The sequence below is a fragment of the Sycon ciliatum genome, chromosome 1, assembly GCF_964019385.1.
Source record: "Sycon ciliatum chromosome 1, ocSycCili1.1, whole genome shotgun sequence".
Taxonomy (NCBI): domain Eukaryota; kingdom Metazoa; phylum Porifera; class Calcarea; order Leucosolenida; family Sycettidae; genus Sycon; species Sycon ciliatum.
The window spans coordinates 52,189,561-52,209,333 of NC_088643.1; the positions used below are offsets into that span (position 1 = coordinate 52,189,561).

General features: G+C 47.9%; 1 protein-coding gene across 1 annotated transcript; it reads right to left on the reverse strand.

Annotated features, from left to right (window-relative positions):
- Positions 1-668: 668 nt before the first annotated feature.
- Positions 669-2,689, reverse strand: LOC135830986 (zinc finger protein 174-like). Its single transcript, XM_065343230.1, has one exon. It carries the CDS (start codon positions 2,503-2,505, stop codon positions 1,261-1,263), a length of 1,245 nt encoding a protein of 414 aa, XP_065199302.1. The 5' UTR covers positions 2,506-2,689; the 3' UTR covers positions 669-1,260.
- Positions 2,690-19,773: the final 17,084 nt, after the last annotated feature.

A 19,773-nucleotide genomic window follows, 5' to 3' on the forward strand; every position in this document is an offset into this window, starting at 1 on the left:
TGTGTGCGTGTTTTTTCTTGCCTTTTACCCTATGCTGGTGTGTTTGTTTGAGGTTTATGAAGTTGACGAAAAATTGGTAGCAAAGAAAACGGAGGTTTGTGATGTTGGGCGGGAGATCGGGAGAGGTTTCAATACATAAAAAAATCGGGAGATCTTGTGGCTGATAGGGAGATTTGGAACCTCTACCAATGTCGATGGTGTCCTTTTTTGCGACCTCTTTGTACTCCGCTCATCAGCACCTAATCCCTTCCAATGTCGGAATTCCATTCACTCCCACAATAGCTTAGTTCTACCCTGCGTTTTTCATTCACGCTACGGTCTGTTTTATATTTCTTATTTGGCTGCAGACAGATGGAATAGAGATCCATCTGATATTCGCACTGGTGCATTCTCTTTGCTATTTAGACATGCATTACTTCGTAGAGTACTGATACAGTCATATTGTAACGGAGTCACGGCCATTCGTACCCAGGGGCGCAGGACACAGAAGACAAGCACTCGTTTGTTTGCAATAACGTATTTGAACTAGGACATGACATGACGGGATACCAGGGACAATAACTCCACCGGAAGGAACAAAAAGACTCAAAAAGACAAAACTGAAGACTCAAAAATCACGAATGCTCATATAACGCATCTATGCGAGGCAATAGACAGTTTGGTGAATGTCATCATGCAGAAAAACAACACATCCTTCTACATCACCTGCTCCCTTGATGACATTCTAAAAAATCAGGACACGGAACAAACGAACACCACGTTCCACATGGACAATAGTCACATGTAGCAAAAGGAACCACAGCAAAAGAGAAAAACCACAAACGAACCAGCAGACATTGTATCAAAACAAGCCAAAACTTTATGCTATTTTGTATCATATAAATCAAAGAAGTGATGGTTTTCGATCGCGGAGGGTGGAGGGATGTCTGCACCGGCAAATGCATTTTTAGGCAAGTACGAGTACACGTGCATGTATGGCGGTCTGGGTGTGGCACCATATTTTGGAAGTTGAGGGTACGAAACGAACATACCCAAATAGTAGTACTGAAGGCACACACACGCACATATGTCAGATTCTTCTATTGCTCATATTCGGCACAGTGCGCCCCAGTGTGCAAAGCATGCCCCTGCCCATAATTGGATTAAATCTCACGTAACCTGAAACTTCTGTCGCTGGTATCTTCTTATTTGCTGCTCCTAGATCCTGCCGACATGGTTGTTTTTGAACTGGTGATGCGAGGGCAATAGGTCAGTGCCTGTTTAGTTGCATCCACTGGCAGGTTTGGTTTGCTTCTCGATATTCGCCTTGTGGATACGCACATGCCGGTTGCGGGTGGAGGACTGTGAGAATGCCTGTTCACAGCCCGGGATAGTGCACTTGTATGGTTTTTCACCTGTGTGTGTTCTCTTGTGTTTGGTTAGTGTCGTTAGCAGAGAAAAACGTGAGTTGCATCTGTCGCAATGATATGGCTTCTCGCCGGTGTGCACTGTCATGTGTCTTTTGAGCTGCGACGGATAAGAGAAACTCCTTTTGCATTCCGGGCAGACTATTTTGGCTTTGGCACTTTTTTCAGGTTCATTAGTCGACGGCTGCTGTCCAAGTACGTTACTCGGTGGTAGTGGCTCGCTGAGGTCATGGTGATGCGGTGGCATTACCTGCAGCCTGGGAATATGTGGTGGCTTGTGATGTTGTTGTTGTCGCTGTTGTTGTTGTAGGCCCCTTGCTAGTGATGGTGATAGCAACACATCAATACCACACGATGGCGCGAAAACATCATGATTTAATCCTGTATTTACATCAGAGCGCATGGCGGTAGAGACTTTTGGCAGGTAGGGAAAGATTGCTGCATCACTCAAGCTGTTGGGTAGGTTAGGCTGAAGGAGTGGTTCCGCCTGACCTGGGTTTAAGGAGAATGGTGTCGCTGTGTTATCAGGTTCTTGCATTGACGGCTGCTGCCCGAGTAAGGTGCTCTGCGAAAGTGGCTCACTGAGGTCGTGACGACGACTTGGTGGCATTTCCGGTAAACTTGGAATATGTTGTCGTCCTTGCCTTGACACGACCATCGCATTCGTGTCGCCAGTAGGCGCAAACACATCATGAGGGAATCCTATATTTCCAAATGAGCTGACGCCTATTGAAACTTGTGGCGGGAACGGAAAGAGTGCTGCATCACTCAAGCTGTTGGAAGTATGCTGGTTATCTGGCATTAGGCTATCCGGAAGGATCGGTGCCGTCTTACCCTGGTGGAAGGAGAATGTTTTCGCTGGGTTTTCAGGTTCTTTCATTGACGGTTGCTTTCCGAATACGTTACTCTGTGGTAGTGACTGGTTGAAGTCGTGTGGACTTTGTGGCAAGTCAAGTAAGCCGGCAATATTTGGCGGCTGGAGATGCTGTCGTCTTGGCTGTAAGGCTATTGCTGGCGCTGGCGCTGCCATCAACTTACTATCACCCAAAGGCGGAAACGCATCATGATGTACGAGTCGTGTGTTCACATTGGAGCACATGCCCGTAGAGACTTCTGGCAAGGAGGGAAAAAGTACTCCATCAAACAAGTTGTCATAGTGCTGTTGATCCTGAAGCTGAAGATTTGCTGCCGCCAAATTTTGTAGGTAGGAGAATGGTGTCGATGCGCTGCGTGATTGGTCTTGTGAAACTAAAACGTCGTGAGCGTAGGGGTTTGACGCTACACCACTGTGACTGAGTTGATCAAAGGTAAACTTACTCATCCTGCTTCCGTTGCTATTGTCCATGACAAAGACTAAAACTCACAAGGTGACACAGAAACAAAATGGAGAGGTTCTGAACAACGGTTGCAGTGAATAGGCATGAATCTGGGTGGTGGTACGAGTTAATAGGGAGTTGATGGTGATGAGATACGATATTGAGGTGCAGGTGGGAATGTCTCTCAGTTAGTGGTGCTGGAGTTATGCAATGTTAGTGCTGCGGGTAGATACAGGTGAGAAAGGGGAAATTGTTAGGGGTGTAGGTGTGTAGTCTAACCATAGGTGTTGGTGTTCGTAGAAGATAGACGTTGCAAATGTGGCAAGTCATGCTCGATAAGATATGTGTGTCAGGGTGATGGTGTGCTGTATTAGTTTGCCATCAGCTGAAGGCGGGTGAGAAGTTGTAATCTGGGCTAAAATTGAAGGGCTGTGATTGAAATTAGAATAGAGATTCACGTGTGCAATGCGTTTGTGCATGCAGCAATGTGTATTTTTTCATTTGGGGAGGGGGGTAGCTATAATGATAATCATCCTCTTTGAGGTGTCGTTCGCTTGCTTCTTGCCATAATTCACACTGAACACATCTCCTATTTTAGGCTAAGTCAGCACTAACATGCATGGTTATCTGCCAATCTGTGCAGTTTTCTACCTGAAGAGTTGATGTATTACTCTCGACATAACGTTAGGTTAGATTAGAGAGGTTCTCAAAAACGAAAATGCGTGCAAACCTTTGCTCTACATCATGAAGTGATAGAGTAACTTCGCACGAACTTTCGCAACTTTGTACTCGCCACTTGTACTTGTTGTCTTGGTGGTATTGCAAGTAACCTGGAAATATGTGGCGACTGGATATGTTGTCTTCCTCGGTGTAAGACCATTGCTGGCTTTGGTGCTGATATCACATTACTGTAACTCAAAGGCGCAAACACATCATGATGTGCGAGTCCTGCATTTACATTGCAGCTCTTGCATGTGGGAACAGCACGCCATCAACCTGAGACTTGTACCCTATTGACCATGACTTGTCACCTTTACCAATTCTACGTTCCACGCATACCAACACCTATCGCCAGTCTGCACTCTGACCATTTCCTTTTTCTTGAGTGCATCGATCCTCAACACTTACCACCCACAACTCCAGCACCACTAACTGAGAAATATTCTCACCTGCATCTTACCACTGAATCTCATCACAATAAACTACTTTTAAACCATTTCTCACTCTATCAATCACCAAGTTGTGCATCTCGTGTGGCCTCCCGGTATTTTACGACTCCCTGGGTTCAACCGAAGACCAATCACACTGTGCACGGACACCATTCTCCTACCTCCGAAGTACGACTGAATGCACCAATTAGGTCCCGGCGGATAATGCTGGAGAATTTGATGGATTCTGCTTTTCAATATACTCGCATTCTGCTCCAAAAAAACACTGATAATCCTTGATTTCTGAATATACAAGAACCACAGAATTGTTATTACTCAGCAGGCAAAGGCGTGGTAGCTGGTAGTAGTCGGGAGGGCATTCCGCATTCTCACGAACATCCAATATTTTGCAGTAATACGCTAGCTTTTGCAAGAATATGCTAGTTCTCGCAAGAATATGCTAGTTCTCGCAAGAATATGCTAGTTCTCGCAAGAATATGCTAGTTCTCGCAAGAATATGCTACTTTTCGCAAATTATGTTAGTTGGTTTTCTGCAACACGTACGGGATTATGCTAGCGCAATGCTAGTTTCCAGAATGTGCTAAATATGCTAGATAATTATAATGTTAGCAATATCCGCTGGGGCCTAGAACCAATCCTTCAGCCTAACTATTTGATGCGGGATCACTGGGGCTATACTAGTGTAATGGGTAGCCGAGTGGTAGGCGCGGTGAAATCAACAATAATTACTTTTATTCTACTTCTTTCAGGTACACACCTGAGATATAATTGTTAGTGAAAGAAGAAGCGGCAAAATAACTGAATTTCTCTCCGGTGCACACCTGGAGGTTGAATAGCTCGTTATTATCAAAATCTCATCTTCATCAAAACAGAAATGCGCAGCCGCTTTTATGCAGCAGACGCCGTACGCTTACATACGGAGATACACTAAATATACATCAGGCAAAGCTCCGTATTAGTTCCGTACTGCTTCCGTATTAGTCGGACAGGGATACTACACCCTCCCTTCCTACAGATAATCACGCCCTCGTGATTTTCAAAAAATTAGTGAAGAGTTACGAACACAGCGTCAACCGGAAGATGGCAAATAATATATCGGAAATGATAACGTTTAGAGTAGACAGAAGAAATGAACTGATAACAAATCGTAAAGTAGAAGTAAAAGCACACAAGGTTCACACGATCTCACGGGGTCAAAAGGGAAAGAACTGTCCTCCAAATAGGACCTGAAACCACAGCACTCTTGCTGCACTACGCTGGCACAACCCGCCAGGAACATCGCAGATCAAAAACCGAACTGAATACATTATAACTATAAGGGGCGTTGTCACACACATTGTCCCACGTTAGCTGGGTAAACCGTGGCTCACCATGATCAGACGCCTACCAAACTAAACAGGATTCACACACTCGCATAAAGGAAGACTGAAGAGAACAAGGAGACTGAAGGAAGACAGGAAAGAAAATGCCATACCTGGAATCAGCGTTAGTAACCACGGCGGCGGCTGGAGCTATGGCGGAGGGCGAGCCAGGTTTTATCGTCATCTTGGTTGAGCCGGTCACTCAGAGCGGCTAGCTCGGCGTCAGACAAATAACCTCACTCCTCGTCTTGAATCGTGGTCTTCACATTGTCGATAGCATCGCTTTGCGCGACGTAAAGAGTGATGGTCTAGCCAGGAAGAGTGTTGACGAAAATCTGCTTCCCACCACGGAGGCGAAGTACCAAGTGAGCTCCTGCTTCCGACTGCGTGCCGGCGAAAATCAAACGCTGCTGGTCTTGGGGAATACCCTCCTCATCTTGGTCAGAAGCCTGCCTGTCGTCGTCATCATCAGCTTCGCTATCACCACCGGTAGTATACATGTAGGTTGCGGGTCGCTTGGAATCGCCATCTGAGTCTCCAGTGTGTGCCGTGCGGAAAGAATGGTGATCCACGTTAGCACCCTGACTGTGCTGCAGGCTAATAAGCATGGCCAAGCCCAGGAAGGCAAGAAACATGATTCTCATCTTGATTCGTCGCAGGGAGCTGCAGCGGGTTGAGCCATGGGGGTCTGGGGTCGAATCACGTTGTTTTATTTAAAACTACACCGCTGCCACCAATGTAATGGGTAGCCGAGTGGTAGGCGCAGTGAAATCAACAAGAATTACTTTTATTCTACTTCTTTCAGGTACACACCTGAGATATAATTGTTAGTGAAAGAAGAAGCGGCAAAATAACTGACTTTCTCTCCGGTGCACACCTGGAGGTTGAATAGCTCGTTATTATCAAAATATCATCTTCATCAAAACAGAAATGCGCAGCCGCTTTTATGCAGCAGACGCCGTACGCTTAAATACGAAGATACACTAAATATACATCAGGCAAAGCTCTGTATTAGTTCCGTACTGCTTCCGTATTGGTCGGGCAGGGATACTACACTAGCAGCCTGCATGACACACCCTTTCCGTCCTTGCCACAAGTCTCTACCGGCATTGACTCGATTGTAAATAAAGGACTCATACATAAAGATATGTTGGCGCCTCCGGATGATAGTAATTTGATGGCAGCACCAGAGCTGCCTCTAGTGCATGTGTGCGTGTTTTTTCTTGATATTTACCCTATGCTAGTGGCTTTGTTTGAGGTTTATGAAGTTGACGAAAAATTGGTAGCAAAGAAAACGGAGGTTTTTGTTGTTGGGCGGGAGATCGGGAGATCGGGAGAGGTTTCAAAAACATCAAAAAATCGGGAGATCTTGTGGCTGATAGGGAGATTTGGAACCTCTACCAATGTCGATGGTGTCCTTTTTTGCGACCTCTTTGAACTCCGCTCTTCAGTACCTAATACCTTACAATGTCGAGATTGCATTCACTCCCCCAATAGCTTATTTCTTTCCTGCGTTTTTCATTCACGCTACGGTCTGTTTTATCATTCTTATTTGGCTGAAGACAGATACAACAGAAATAGATATTCGGACTGCTGCATCCCCATTGCTATTTCGACATGCAGTACTTCGTAGAGTACCGATACATACTGTTACGGTATCACGGCCATTCGTACTCAGGGGCGCAGGACACAGGAGACAAGCACTCGTTTGTTTGCATTAACGTATTTGAACTAGGACATGACGGGAAACCAGGGACAATAACTCCACTGGAAGGAACAAAAAGACTCAAAAAGACAAAACTGAAGACTCAAACATCACGAATGCTCTTATCACGCCTCTATGCGAGGCAATAGACAGTTTGGTGAATGTCATCATGCAGAAAACAACACATCGTTTTACAACACCTGCCCCCTTGATGACATTCCAAAAGATCAGTACACGGAACAAACGAACACCACGTTCCACATGCACAACAGTCACATGAAGCAAAAGGAACCACAGGAAAAGAGAAAAACCACAAACGAACCAGCTGACATTGTATCAAAACAAGCCAAAACTCTATGCTATTTTGTATCATATTAATCAAAAAAGTGAGGGTTTTTTGATAGCGGAGGGTGGAGGGATGTCTGCACCGGCAAATGCATTTTTAGGCAAGTACGAGTACACGTGCATGTATGGCGGTCTGGGTGTGGCACCATATTTTGGGAGTTGAGGGTACGAAACGTACATACCCAAATTGTACTACTGAAGGCACACACACACGCACACATGTCAGATTCTTCTATTGCTCATATTCGGCACAGTACGCGCCAGTGTGCAAAGCATGCCCCTGCCCATAATTGGAATTAATCTCACGTAAACTGAAACTTCTGTCGCTGGTTTCTTCTTATTTGCTGCTCCTGCGGACATTGTTGTTTTTGAACCGGTGATGCGGGAGTAATAGTGCAGTGTCTGTTTAGTTGCATCCACTGGCAGGTTTGGTTTGCTTCTCGATATTCGCCTTGTGGGTACGCACATGCCGGTTGCGGTTGAAGGAGTGTGAGAATGCCTGTTCGCAGCCCGGGATAGTGCACTTGTATGGTTTCTCACCTGTGTGTGTTCTCTTGTGTTTGGTTAGTGCTGATTGTTCATAAAAACGTGAGTTGCATCTGTCGCAATGATGTGGCTTCCCCCCGGTGTGTTTTCGGATGTGCGCAGTTAGATTACGCTTATGCTTGAAGGCTTGTCTACACTCTGTGCAACGATATGGCTTCTCGCCGGTGTGCACTGTCATGTGTGTTTTGAGCTGCGACGGATAAGAGAAACTCCTTTTGCATTCCGGGCAGACTCGGTTGGCTTTGGCAGATTTTTCAGGTTCTTTACTCGACGGCTGCTGTTCAAGTACGTTACTCGGTGGTGGTGGCTCGCTGAGGTCATGGTGATGCGGTGGCATTACCTGCAGCCTGGGAATATGTGGTGGCTTGTGATGTTGTTGTTGTCGTTGTTGCTGTTGTAGGCCTCTTGCTAGTGATATTGATAGCAACACATCACTACGACGGTGCCCTCAGTGGACACGGAAACGGAGTACAATGTCATGTACTCTGACGCAGAGGGTACTGAACTCCTGCCAGTCAAGAACTCCAAGCCTGTGTTCAGCACCATCACGGACGACTCTTGGAAGTTGGTCTCAGCAGGACCACCCAAGACCAAGCGCTCTGTCGCCTATGTGGGCAACATCTCCCCAGATTGCACAGAGGGCCGCCTGAAACAGTTCATCATGGACAGAAGCGAACAGGCAATGTCAGGGTCTTCCATGCCCGTGCATACCTGCAGTGTACATGTAGGAGAGAGTGGACGAGTATCAGCCAGAGTCACTGTAGATGCCACCTCCATGCCTATTGTGACCGCCCCCAACTTCTGGCCTAGGCCTTTGTACTGCCGACCGTGGCGCTTCTCCAAAACTCTGGCGGAAACCGCAGCAGCAACAGCGAAAACAGCAGCAGCAGCAGCAACAGCGAAAACAGCAGCAGCAGCAGCAACAGCGAAAACAGCAGCAGCAGCAGCAACGACAACAGCAGCAGCGACAACAGCAGCAGCAGCAACAGCAGCAGCAGTAGCAGCGACAACAGCAGCAACAGCAGCAGCAGCGACAACAGCAGCAGCAACAGCAGCAGCACCGCAGAATCTTCCGCACCACAGGCAAACACCACTGGCAACGCAAGCAGTGCAGATGAAAGGGACAGTGAGGATGGAAGCTCTGCCAATGCAGGTACCTCGAGTCGAACTCCAGGGATGAAAGCTCGCTCCCACCAGCGAGATTAACCACCTGCAGACCAAGCAGCCAAGTAATCTGTCTCAGTTGGCAATGCGTTTGTACCCCTAAGCCGGTCATGACCAACAAAACCCTGAAACTGTTCGTAACAAATGCCTTTGGGCTAATGAGTAAGTTGGATGAATTCCGCCATGTGCTCCATGCTGAATCCCCAGATGTTGCCATAGTAACAGAGTCTAAGCTGTCAGAGGCTGTGACTCAAGCAGAGTTGACACTCCCTGGCTACTACCAGCCTCTGAGACGCGACCGAAACCGCCATGGTGGCGGGGTGGCAGTTTGGGTGAAGGCCACGCTAGCCATGAACGAACTGGATACCATTGATGGCTTCGGCCAGGAGCTAGTATGGCTACATGCACGGTCTTGAGCAGCTAGTCGACCAACCAACGCGTGGCCGCAACACACTGGACCTGATTATGTCCGACCTACCCGTAGAATCATTGGCTACTGTCTTGCCACCTCTTGGCAAATCTGACCATGCCTGTATACTTGCTGACTTCCAGATCCGTGCATCACGCGAGCCTCCCATATCAAGAACAGTATGGAGGTATCAGCATGCTGATTGGGCCAGGCTCCGTCACTTCTTCAGAACCACCAATTGGGCAGCTATTGCTCGGACTGATCCAGACCTGTCATGCACTGGCATCTCAGAGAGGATCCTGGAGGGTATGAAGAGATTCATCCCCTCTAAAATTCTGAAAACCCGAGCATCAGATCCTCCATGGTGGACCCCTGAGTGCACTGCTGCCACAGTGAGGAAACGACGTGCATGGAGGTGCCTGAGAGACGACCAGTCTGACCACGATCGGCAGTCAGCCTACCAAGATGCACGGCTCTCAACGATTGCCTGTCTCAAAACTGCCAAGAGTGCTTTCATGGCGAAACTGAGACAGAAAATGACCTCAAAGCAGCTGCCACCCAGTGACTGGTGGCGCACCGTCAAGCGTGCCTCTGGCAATGGGCGTAGTCAATCTGTTCCGACATTACGTGATCCCGATGGACGAGAGTACACAGCCAGCGCAGACAAAGCAGAATGCATGGCCCGCTATTTTGCAAGCAAATGCAGTCTCGCACAAGATGACCTGTCCGCCCCATTCCCATATGTCAGACCTCGAACTGACCAGGCTCTTTCGGACGTCCGTTTCCGCGTCGCTGCTGTTGAACGCACCCTTCGCCAGCTCAACCCATCAAAGGCAACCGGGCCGGATAGGATACCGGCACGAGTGTTGAAAGCCTGCTCTGCTGAACTGGCGCAACGCTTTCCATACTGTTTACCCAATGCTTCCAAACTGGGATACAGCCCAAGACATGGAAGATTGCCAACATAGTCCCTATATTCAAACGGAAATCAAAGTCTCTACCCTCCAATTACCGTCTAGTTTCGCTCTTGTGTATTCTGTCCAAGGTGATGGAGACAATCATCAACAGAACAATCACAAATTTCCTCGAGTCGAACAACGTCTTCTCCACCAGACAGTTTGTATTTCGCCATGGTCATAGTGCAGCCGACCTCCTTACCAGCCTCCACCACCAGTGGCTGCATACAGCCGGGGAGAAAAGCGCAGCACGCATACTCGCCATTGACATCGCCGGTGCGTTTGATCGCGTATCACACTCCGGTATGCTACACAAGTCCGACGTATACGGCCTGCGTGGGCAACTGCACCAGTGGCTCAGCAGCTACCTCAGTGAACGCTACCTTCAAGTGGTCATTTGTGGCCAGACATCCTCAAGGCTCCCAATTCAGGCTGGGGTCCCCCAGGGCAGTATTCTGGGTCCAACTCTCTTCCTCATGTACGTGAACGACTGCGAAGACCACGTACTAGCCGGTGCTGACCTAGCCTCGTTCGCAGACGACACTACGCTGTATGCCAACATCACCCCCACCACCCAAGAAGATACCACCCAAGCCCTCCAGCTAGCAGTCAACAACATCTCCCGCTGGGGTCAAGAATGGAAAATAAAATTTGAACCAGCCAAATCCCAGGCACTGACCGTCAGTTTCCACCGCACCCAATGGGACATGCCACCGATTGACTTCAACGGATCAAATGTGACGAAACAGGAGGAGCTCAAAATCTTGGGCATCAGTTTCGATGGTCAGCTTACCTTCCGGCGCCACCTTCGTACCGTAGCCCTCCGGGCAACACAGCGACTTGGTGCTTTGCGTAAGGCTTTCCACCTCCTAGACGTGCCCGGTCGCATCCAACCCTACAATGCTACTGTGCGCCCAGTGATGGAGTACTGCCCTATTGTCTGGATGGGAGCGGCCCCATCCCATCTTGCAAGACTCGACCGTGTGCAAGCCCGGGCCATCCGTGCCATCGCCCCGATGTGTTGGCTGCCAAGTCTTGCTCTTCGTCGGCTGGTTGCAGCACTTTGCCTCCTGTACAAGATGCATTGTCCGGATGGGCATCCCCTTCTACAGAGGACGCTGCCACCCCAGCAGCCCCAACACCGAACAGTCCACTCCACCCGTAGTACATTCCAGAGATGTAATGCTCACGCACACCAACTGGCCAATGAACTTCCAGTCCGTTCCCGCAACAACCTGTGTCGAGCCTACCCTCACGCAGTTGTCCCCGTCTGGAACCAGCTGTCCGCCGGAGTCTTCTCTGGTCCTTTCTGCACCAAGAACTTGCAACACTTCAAAGTTGCAGCTAACCGCTATTTGAAGACCAACGACTGGTCGTGGGCACATGACCATCTCTGATCATCAGCATCATATCTGCCTCACCCCATGACTTCCAAATTCCGCTCCACATACTATTCCCAATAACGTCTGTTCTTCTTTTCTCTCCTTCTCCTCCTAGCACTGTCTGTCTTATCATTCCCCTCCTTCTAATGTACTGTCTCTCCTCCTAACATTTCGTATCATGTACCTGTCACTCCTTTCATTTTTCTTCTTTTTTTCGTGCGTTATGTCCCCATGACGTCGAGACCTCAGGTCGGCTGAGGGCAAAAAGCCTCACCATCACTATGCTCCCACTATGCAATTTTTTGTCTTTGCCTGTGAGCTGTGATCATTGTAAAAAGATAAACTACCACGCGATGTCGCAAACACATCATGATTTAATCCTGTATTTACATCGGAGCGCATAGCGGTAGAGACTTTTGGCAGGTAGGGAAAGATTGCTGCATCACTCAAGCTGTTGAGTAGGTTACTCTGAATGAGTGGTTCCGCCTGACCTGGGTTTAAGGAGAATGGTGTCGCTGAGTAATCAGGTTCTTTCATTGACAGCTGCTGCCCGAGTAAGGTGCTCTGTGGAAGTGGCTCACTGAGGTCGTGACGACGACTTGGTGGCATTTCCGGTAAACTTGGAATATATTGTCGTCCTTGCCTTGACACGACCATCGCATTCGTGTCACCAGTAGGCGCAAACACATCATGAGGGAATCCTATATTTCCAAATGAGCTGACGCCTTTAGAACCTTGTGGCGGGAACGGAAAGAGTGCTCCATCACTCAAGCTGTTGGAATTATGCTGGTTATCCGGCATTAGGCTATGCGGAAGGATCGGTGTCGTCTGACCTTGGTGGAAGGAGAATGTTGTCGCTGGGGTTTCAGGTTCTTTCATTGACGGCTGCTTTCCGAATACGTTACTCTGTGGTAGTGACTGGCTGAGGTCGTGTGGACTTGGTAGTGTAATGGGTAGCCGAGTGGTAGGCGCGGTGAAATCAACAAGAATTACTTTTATTCTACTTCTTTCAGGTACACACCTGAGATATAATTATTACTGAAAGAAGAAACGGCAAAACAACTGACTTTCTCTCCGGTGCACACCTGGAGGTTGAATAGCTCGTTATTATCAAAATCTCATTTTTACAGAAATGCGCAGCAGCTTTTATGCAGCAGACGCCGTACGCTTAGATACGGAGATACACTAACTATACATCAGGCAGAGCTCCATATTAGTTCCGTACTACTTCCGTATTGGTCGGGCAGGGATACTACACCCTCCCTTCCTACAGATTATCACGCCCTCGTGATTTTCAAAAAAATTAGTGAAGAGTTACGAACACAGCGTCAACCGGAAGATGGCAAATTATATCGGAAATGAAAACGTTTGGAGTAGACAGAAGAAATGAACTGATAACAAATCATAAAGTAGAAGCACACCAGGTTCACACGATCTCTCGGGGTCAAAAGGGGAAAGAACTGTCCTCCAAATAGGATCTGAAAAACTACAGCACTCTTGCTGCACAACGCTGGCACAACCCGCCAGGAACATCGCAGTTCAAAAACCGAACTGAATACACTATAACTATAAGGGGCGTTGTCACACACATTGTCCCACGTTAGCTGGGTAAGCCGTGGCTCACCATGATCAGACGCCTACCAAACTAAACTGGATTCACACACTCGCATAAAGGAAGACTGAAGAGAACAGGGAGACTGAAGGAAGACAGGAAAGAAAATGCCATACCTGGAATCTGCGTTAGTAACCACGGCGGCGGCTGGAGCTATGGTGGAGGGCGAGCCAGGTTTTATCGTCATCTTGGTTGAGCCGGTGACTCAGAGCGGCTAGCTCGGGGTCAGACAAATAACCTCCCTCCTCGTCTTGAATCATGGTCTTCACATTGTCGATAGCATCGCTTTGCGCGACGTAAAGAGTGATGGTCTAGCCAGGAAGAGTGTTGACGAAAATCTGCATCCCACCACGGAGACGAAGTACCAAGTGAAGAGTGGGCTCCTGCTTCCGACTGCGTGCCAGCGAAAATCAAACGCTGCTGGCCTTGGGGAATACCCTCCTTGTCTTGGGCAGCAGCCTGCCTGTTATCGTCCTCATCAGCTTCGCCATCACCACCGGTAGTATACATGTACGTAGCGGGTCGCTTGGAATCGCCATCGGAGTCTCCAGTAAGTGGCGTGCGGAGAGAAGGGTGATCCACGTTAGCACCCTGACTGTGCTGCAGGCTAATAAGCAGAGCCAAGCCCAGGAAGGCAAGAAACATGATTCTTATCTTAAGTCGTCGCACGGAGCTGCAGCGGGTTGAGCCATGGGGGTCTGGGGTCGAATCACGTTGTTTTATTTAAAACTACACCGCTGCCACCAATGTAATGGGTAGCCGAGTGGTAGGCGCGGTGAAATCAACAAGAATTACTTTTATTCTACTTGGTCCGCCCAGCTAAAATTGGCGCTTATCTTCACACTTGTCTCAGGAAAGAAATACGAATATTCGAAGCAAGCTACGATCACAAAGCACTATATACATGATTATTTACATGTCAGTAAGCAACTCAGTCGAAAATTCAAGCAAGTTACACATCTTCCTCGCCACTATCGTCGCTGGAGGAAGAGCTCAAAACGTACGATCCGGACAGCTGCTGCAAGGGTCGTTTCATAGCTTGTTCCACTTCTCCTCGTCTCGAATCACGCTCAAAGGCAGTGCGTGCCTGTAACCTTCCCATCAGAAGCTGAGTGAGACTGCCCACATGTTGGCTGTAAGTGTTATCCCCGTTCGTCGCAATAATGCGACTTTGTTGGAGACAAAAAGGCAACGCCATATCAGTGTCGTTTTTTCAAATCGCCTCTCGATCTTGCGCTTGTCGTACTTGCTGATCAGCACCCGTACCCACGCGAGCCGCTGGTGCTTGTACATGCAGCGCAGTGATAGCTTCCGCTTGATGTAGCACCTGTGCGTACTGCACCTACAACGTTAACGCCGTGCACCATGCTTTTCGGCTAGTTTCCTGAAAGTCCTTTGCACAAGTGTTTCTCTCAGGACTTGGTGTTTCCTTTGATTAGCTCCTTTGCCCTGTCCTCTGTGAGCTTCAAAGTGTGTCCGCCGGATTGGTCTCACTTACTGGAGACATCGACATGAGCTGCAGTTTCTTCGTCAGCGATTTGCTGGTGATAGCCCTTCACTAGGAGCTGTACTGTGCAAGCACTGAAATTCAAGCTCGCGAAGCGCTTTTTCAGCTTTTCTATACCTCCCCGGGGTAAACACACCTTGCCATCAGACAGCTGGAAGTAGACAGAAACTGTATTCTCCATCGCTATGAAATGCGAACATCCTGACCTATTTTACGGACTCGAACGGAGGTTGCAGTGTTTTCTTGCGCTGACGGAAGTGTTTGTCGGCGGCAGCTCCGTCAAAAAGACTCAAACGAACCGATCGCAACTTCTGTGATGGTTTGTGCTGCTTGTCGTCGGATGCAATGGTCAATGGTCATGTTCGGATGGTGAATCGGTGGTTCCATGCCGTGTGGCACAGGCAGAACACCAAAAAACCAAGTGAGAAGATAAGCGCCAATTTTAACTGGGCGGACCAAGTACTTCTTTCAGGTACACACCTGAGATATAATTATTACTGAAAGAAGAAACGGCAAAATAACTGACTTTCTCTCCGGTGCACACCTGGAGGTTGAATAGCTCGTTATTATCAAAATCTCATCTTTACAGAAAGGCGCAGCAGCTTTTATGCAGCAGACGCCGTACGCTTAGATACGGAGATACACTAACTATACATCAGGCAGAGCTCCATATTAGTTCCGTACTACTTCCGTATTGGTCGGGCAGGGATACTACAGTAGCAAGTCAAGTAAGCCAGGATTATTTGGCGGATGGAGATGCTGTCGTCTTGGCTGTAAGGCCATTGCTGGCGCTGGTGCTGCCGTCAACTTAGTATCACCGAAAGGCGCAAATGCATCATGATGTACGAGTCGTGTGTTCACATTGGAGCCCATGCCCGTAAAGACTTCTGGCAAGGAGGGAAAAAGTACTCTATCAAAGAGGTTGTCATAGTGCTGGTGATCCTGAAGCTGAAGATTTGGTGCCGCCAAATTTTGTAGGTAGGAGAATGGTGTCGATGCGCTGCGTGATTGGTCTTGTGGAACTAAAGCGTCGTGAGCGTAGGAGTTTGACGCTACACCACTCTGACTGAGTTGATCAAAGGTAAACTGGCTCATCCTGCTTGCGTTGCTATTGTCCATGACAAAGACTAAAACTCACAAGGTGAAACAGAAACAAAATGGAGAGGTTCTGAACAACGGTTGCAGCGAATAGGCATGAATCTGGGTGGTGGTACGAGTTAATAGGGAGTTGATGGTGATGAGTTACGATGTTGAGGTGCAGGTGGTAATGTCTCTCAGTTAGTGGTTGTGGAGTTATGCAATGTTAGTGCTGCGGGTCGATACAGGTGAGTAAGGGGAAATTGTTAGGGGTGTAGGTTTGTATCTTCCCTCTGCATGGAAAACAGCTAATGTTATACCGATCTACAAGAAAGGGTCCCGCCACGAAGCATCAAACTACCTTCCGATATCTCTACTGTCCTGTGTTTCCAAACTCTGTGAGCGCGTTTTCTACGACCAATTGTACTGTCATGTCTCGTCACGTTTGAGTTCAGCTCAGTCCGGATTTCGCAGAGGCGATTCTACCACCCTTCAGCTGACGCGCCTGGTGCAATTAGTGTGTCGACATGCTAACCATAGGTGTTGGTGTTCGTGGGCGATAGACGTTGCAAATGTGGCAAGTCATGCTCCATAGGATATGTGAGTCAGGGTGACGGTGTGCTGTATTAGTCTGCAATCAGCTGACAGCGGGTGAGAAGTGGTAATCTGGGCTAAAAGTGAAGAGCTATGATTGAAAGTAGAATAAAGATTCACGTGTGCAATACGGTTGTGCATGCAGCATTGTGTAGCTTTTTATTTTGGATGGAGGGGGGGGGGGAGGGCGGTAGCCATCATAATAATCATACTCTTTGAGGTGTCGTTCGCTTGCTTCTTGCCACAATTATCGCTGAACGCATCTCCTGTTGTAGGGTATGTCAGCACTCACGTGCATGGTTATCTGCCAGCCTTTCCAGTTTTCTACCTGAAGAGTTGAGGTATTACTCACGACATGACGCTGGGTTAGATTAGAGAGGTTCTGAAGAACGAAAATGCGTGCAAACCTTTGCTCTACATCATGAAGTGAGAACCTTTGCACGAACTTTCGCAACTTTGTGCTCGCCACTTGTACTTGTCGTCTTGTTGGTATGGCAAGTAACCTGGAAATATGTGGCAACTTTATATGTTGTCTTCCTCAGTGTAAGACCATTGCTGGCAGTTTGGGAAATATCATCATACAGATAGGAAGTACATCGTTCTACAACACCTGCCCCCTTTGATGACATTCCACAAATAAATTTTGATGTTGTTTGTTTGTAGTGAGAATTCAAGTCCGCAGGAAAACAGCGAGATCCCATGTAGGGAGCAACACACTTTCCCCTGTTTCTTTGTTTGTTTACCTTTTTGAATTCACAAATCCAAAACGGGTACATGGAATAAACGACTAAAATGTTCCACATACACAACAGCAACATGTAGCAATAGGAAACACAGCAAAAGATAAAAGCCATAAAACAACAAGGTAACATTGTAGCAAAACTCGGCAAACCAAGAATGCGACTAAAAACTATACGCGAGGCAGGAGACAGGGAGAATTAAATCAATCATTCCAAAAACCAATATAGTACCCTGTACATATGCTGTTTTGCAATAATATATATATCAAAGACGTGACTGTGTTGATAGCGGAGGGTGTTAGGATGACTGCAGCAGCAAATGCAGTTTAGGCCAGGATACTACATGCACACACACACACACACACACTTGTCAGATCATTCTATTACTCAAATTCCACACAGTGCACGCCAACACAGAAAGCATGTTTCCAAAACGTATAACCGCATTTCCTGGCGCTGTTATCTTCTGATTTGGTGCTCCTGCCGACATTGTCGTGTTTGAACTGGAAATGCTCGTCCAATAGAGCAGTGTCTGTTTAGTTACATCCACTGACAGGTTTGGTTTGCTTCTTGACATTCGCCTTGTGGCGAAGCACATGCAGGTTGCGATCGCCGGACTGTGAGAATGCCTGTTCACAGCCCGGGATTGCACACTGATATGGTCTCTCACCTGTGTGTGTTCTCTTGTGGACGGGTATTACTGATGGGTCAGAAAAAGGTTTTTCGCATCTGTCGCAATGATATTATGGCTTCTCCCCAGCGTGTTTTCGGATGTGTACAGTTAGACTACTCTTCCGCGAGAAGGCGTTTCCACAATGCGTGCAACGATATGGCTTTTCACCGGTGTGCACTGTCATGTGTCTTTTGAGCTCCGACGGATATGAGCAACTCGTTTTGCATTCCGGGCAGACTAGTTTGGCATTGGCTGATTTTGCAGGTTCTTTAGTCGACAGCTGCTGTCCAAGTAAGTTACTCTGTGGTAGTGGCTCGTTGAGGTCGTGTTGATTTGGTAGCATTTCCGGTAAGCTCGGGAGTTGCGGCGTATGGAGATGTTGTTGTTCTCATTGCGGGTCTCTTGCTAGTAATGGTGATAGCAACACATCACTTCCACTCGAAGAGGCAAACACATCATGAGGTAATCCTGTATTTGCAATGCATCCGGTGCGGGTAGAGACTTGTGACGAGGACGCCGAAATTGTTGCATCACCCCAGCTGTTGGGTAGGTTAGGCTCAAAGAGTGGTCGGAAGGGGAATGGTGTCGCTGAGTTATCAGGGTGTTTCATTGACGGTAGCTGACCAAGTAAGGTGCTTTGTGGTAGTGGCTCCCTGAGCTCATGACGACTTTGTGGCATTCCAAGTAAACTTGGAATATGATGTGGCTGGAGACGTTGTCGTCCTTGCCTTGGCACTGCCATCGCATTCGTGTCATCCAAATGCGCAAACACATCATGTGGGAATCCTATATTTGCAAATGAACCCACGTCGGTAATGACTTGCTGCGGGGACGGAAAGAGTGCTGCATCCCCCACGCTGTTGGATTTGTGTTGGTCATTCGGCATTAGCCTAGGGGGAAGGTTGGGTGGCGCCGAACTTTGGTCGAAGGAGAATGTCAAGGCTGGATTTTCTGGTTCTTTCATTGATAGCTGTTGTCCAAGTACGCTACTCTGTGGTCGTGGCTTACTGAGGTCGTGTTGGCTTGGTGGTATGGCAAGTTAGCTTGAAATATGTGGTGGTGCTGATATCACATTACTATAACCCAAAGTCGCCAACACATCATGATGTACGAGTCCTGTATTTACATTGGAGCTCTCGCCCGTGGACACGTGTGGCAAGGACGGAAAAAGTACTCCATCACACAAGTTGTCATAGTGCTGGTGATCCTTAAGCTGAAGATTTGGTGCCGCCGAACTTTGAAGGGAGGAGAATGGTGTCGGTGCGCTGCGTGTTTGGTCTTGTGGAACCAAAGCGTTGTGAGCGTAGGGGTTTGATGCAACACCACTCTGACTGAGTTGATCAAAGGTAAAATGGCTCATCTCTCTTGACTTGCTGTTGTCCATGGCAAAGCCTAAAATACACAAGTTGAAACAGAAACAAAATGTAGAGGTTCTGAACAAGGGTTGCAGTGAATAGGCATGAATCTGGGTGGTGGTACGAGTTAATAGGAAGTTGATGGTAATGCGATACGATGTTGAGGTGCAGGTGGGAATATATCTCAGTTAGTGGTGCTGGAGTTGTGCAGGACTGCCTGATATATACAGGTGAGGAAGGGTAATTGTTAGGGGTGTAGGTGTGTAGTTTAAACATAGGTGTCGGTGTTCGTGGAATATGGACGTTGCAAATATGGCAAGTCATGCTCGATGGGATATGTGTGTCAGGGTAATGGTGTGCTGTATTAGTCTGCCACCAGCTGAAGGTGGGTGAGAAGTTGTAATTTGAGATACGAAGACGTTAAAAATGCCAGTTCACAGCCCGGGATTGTGCACT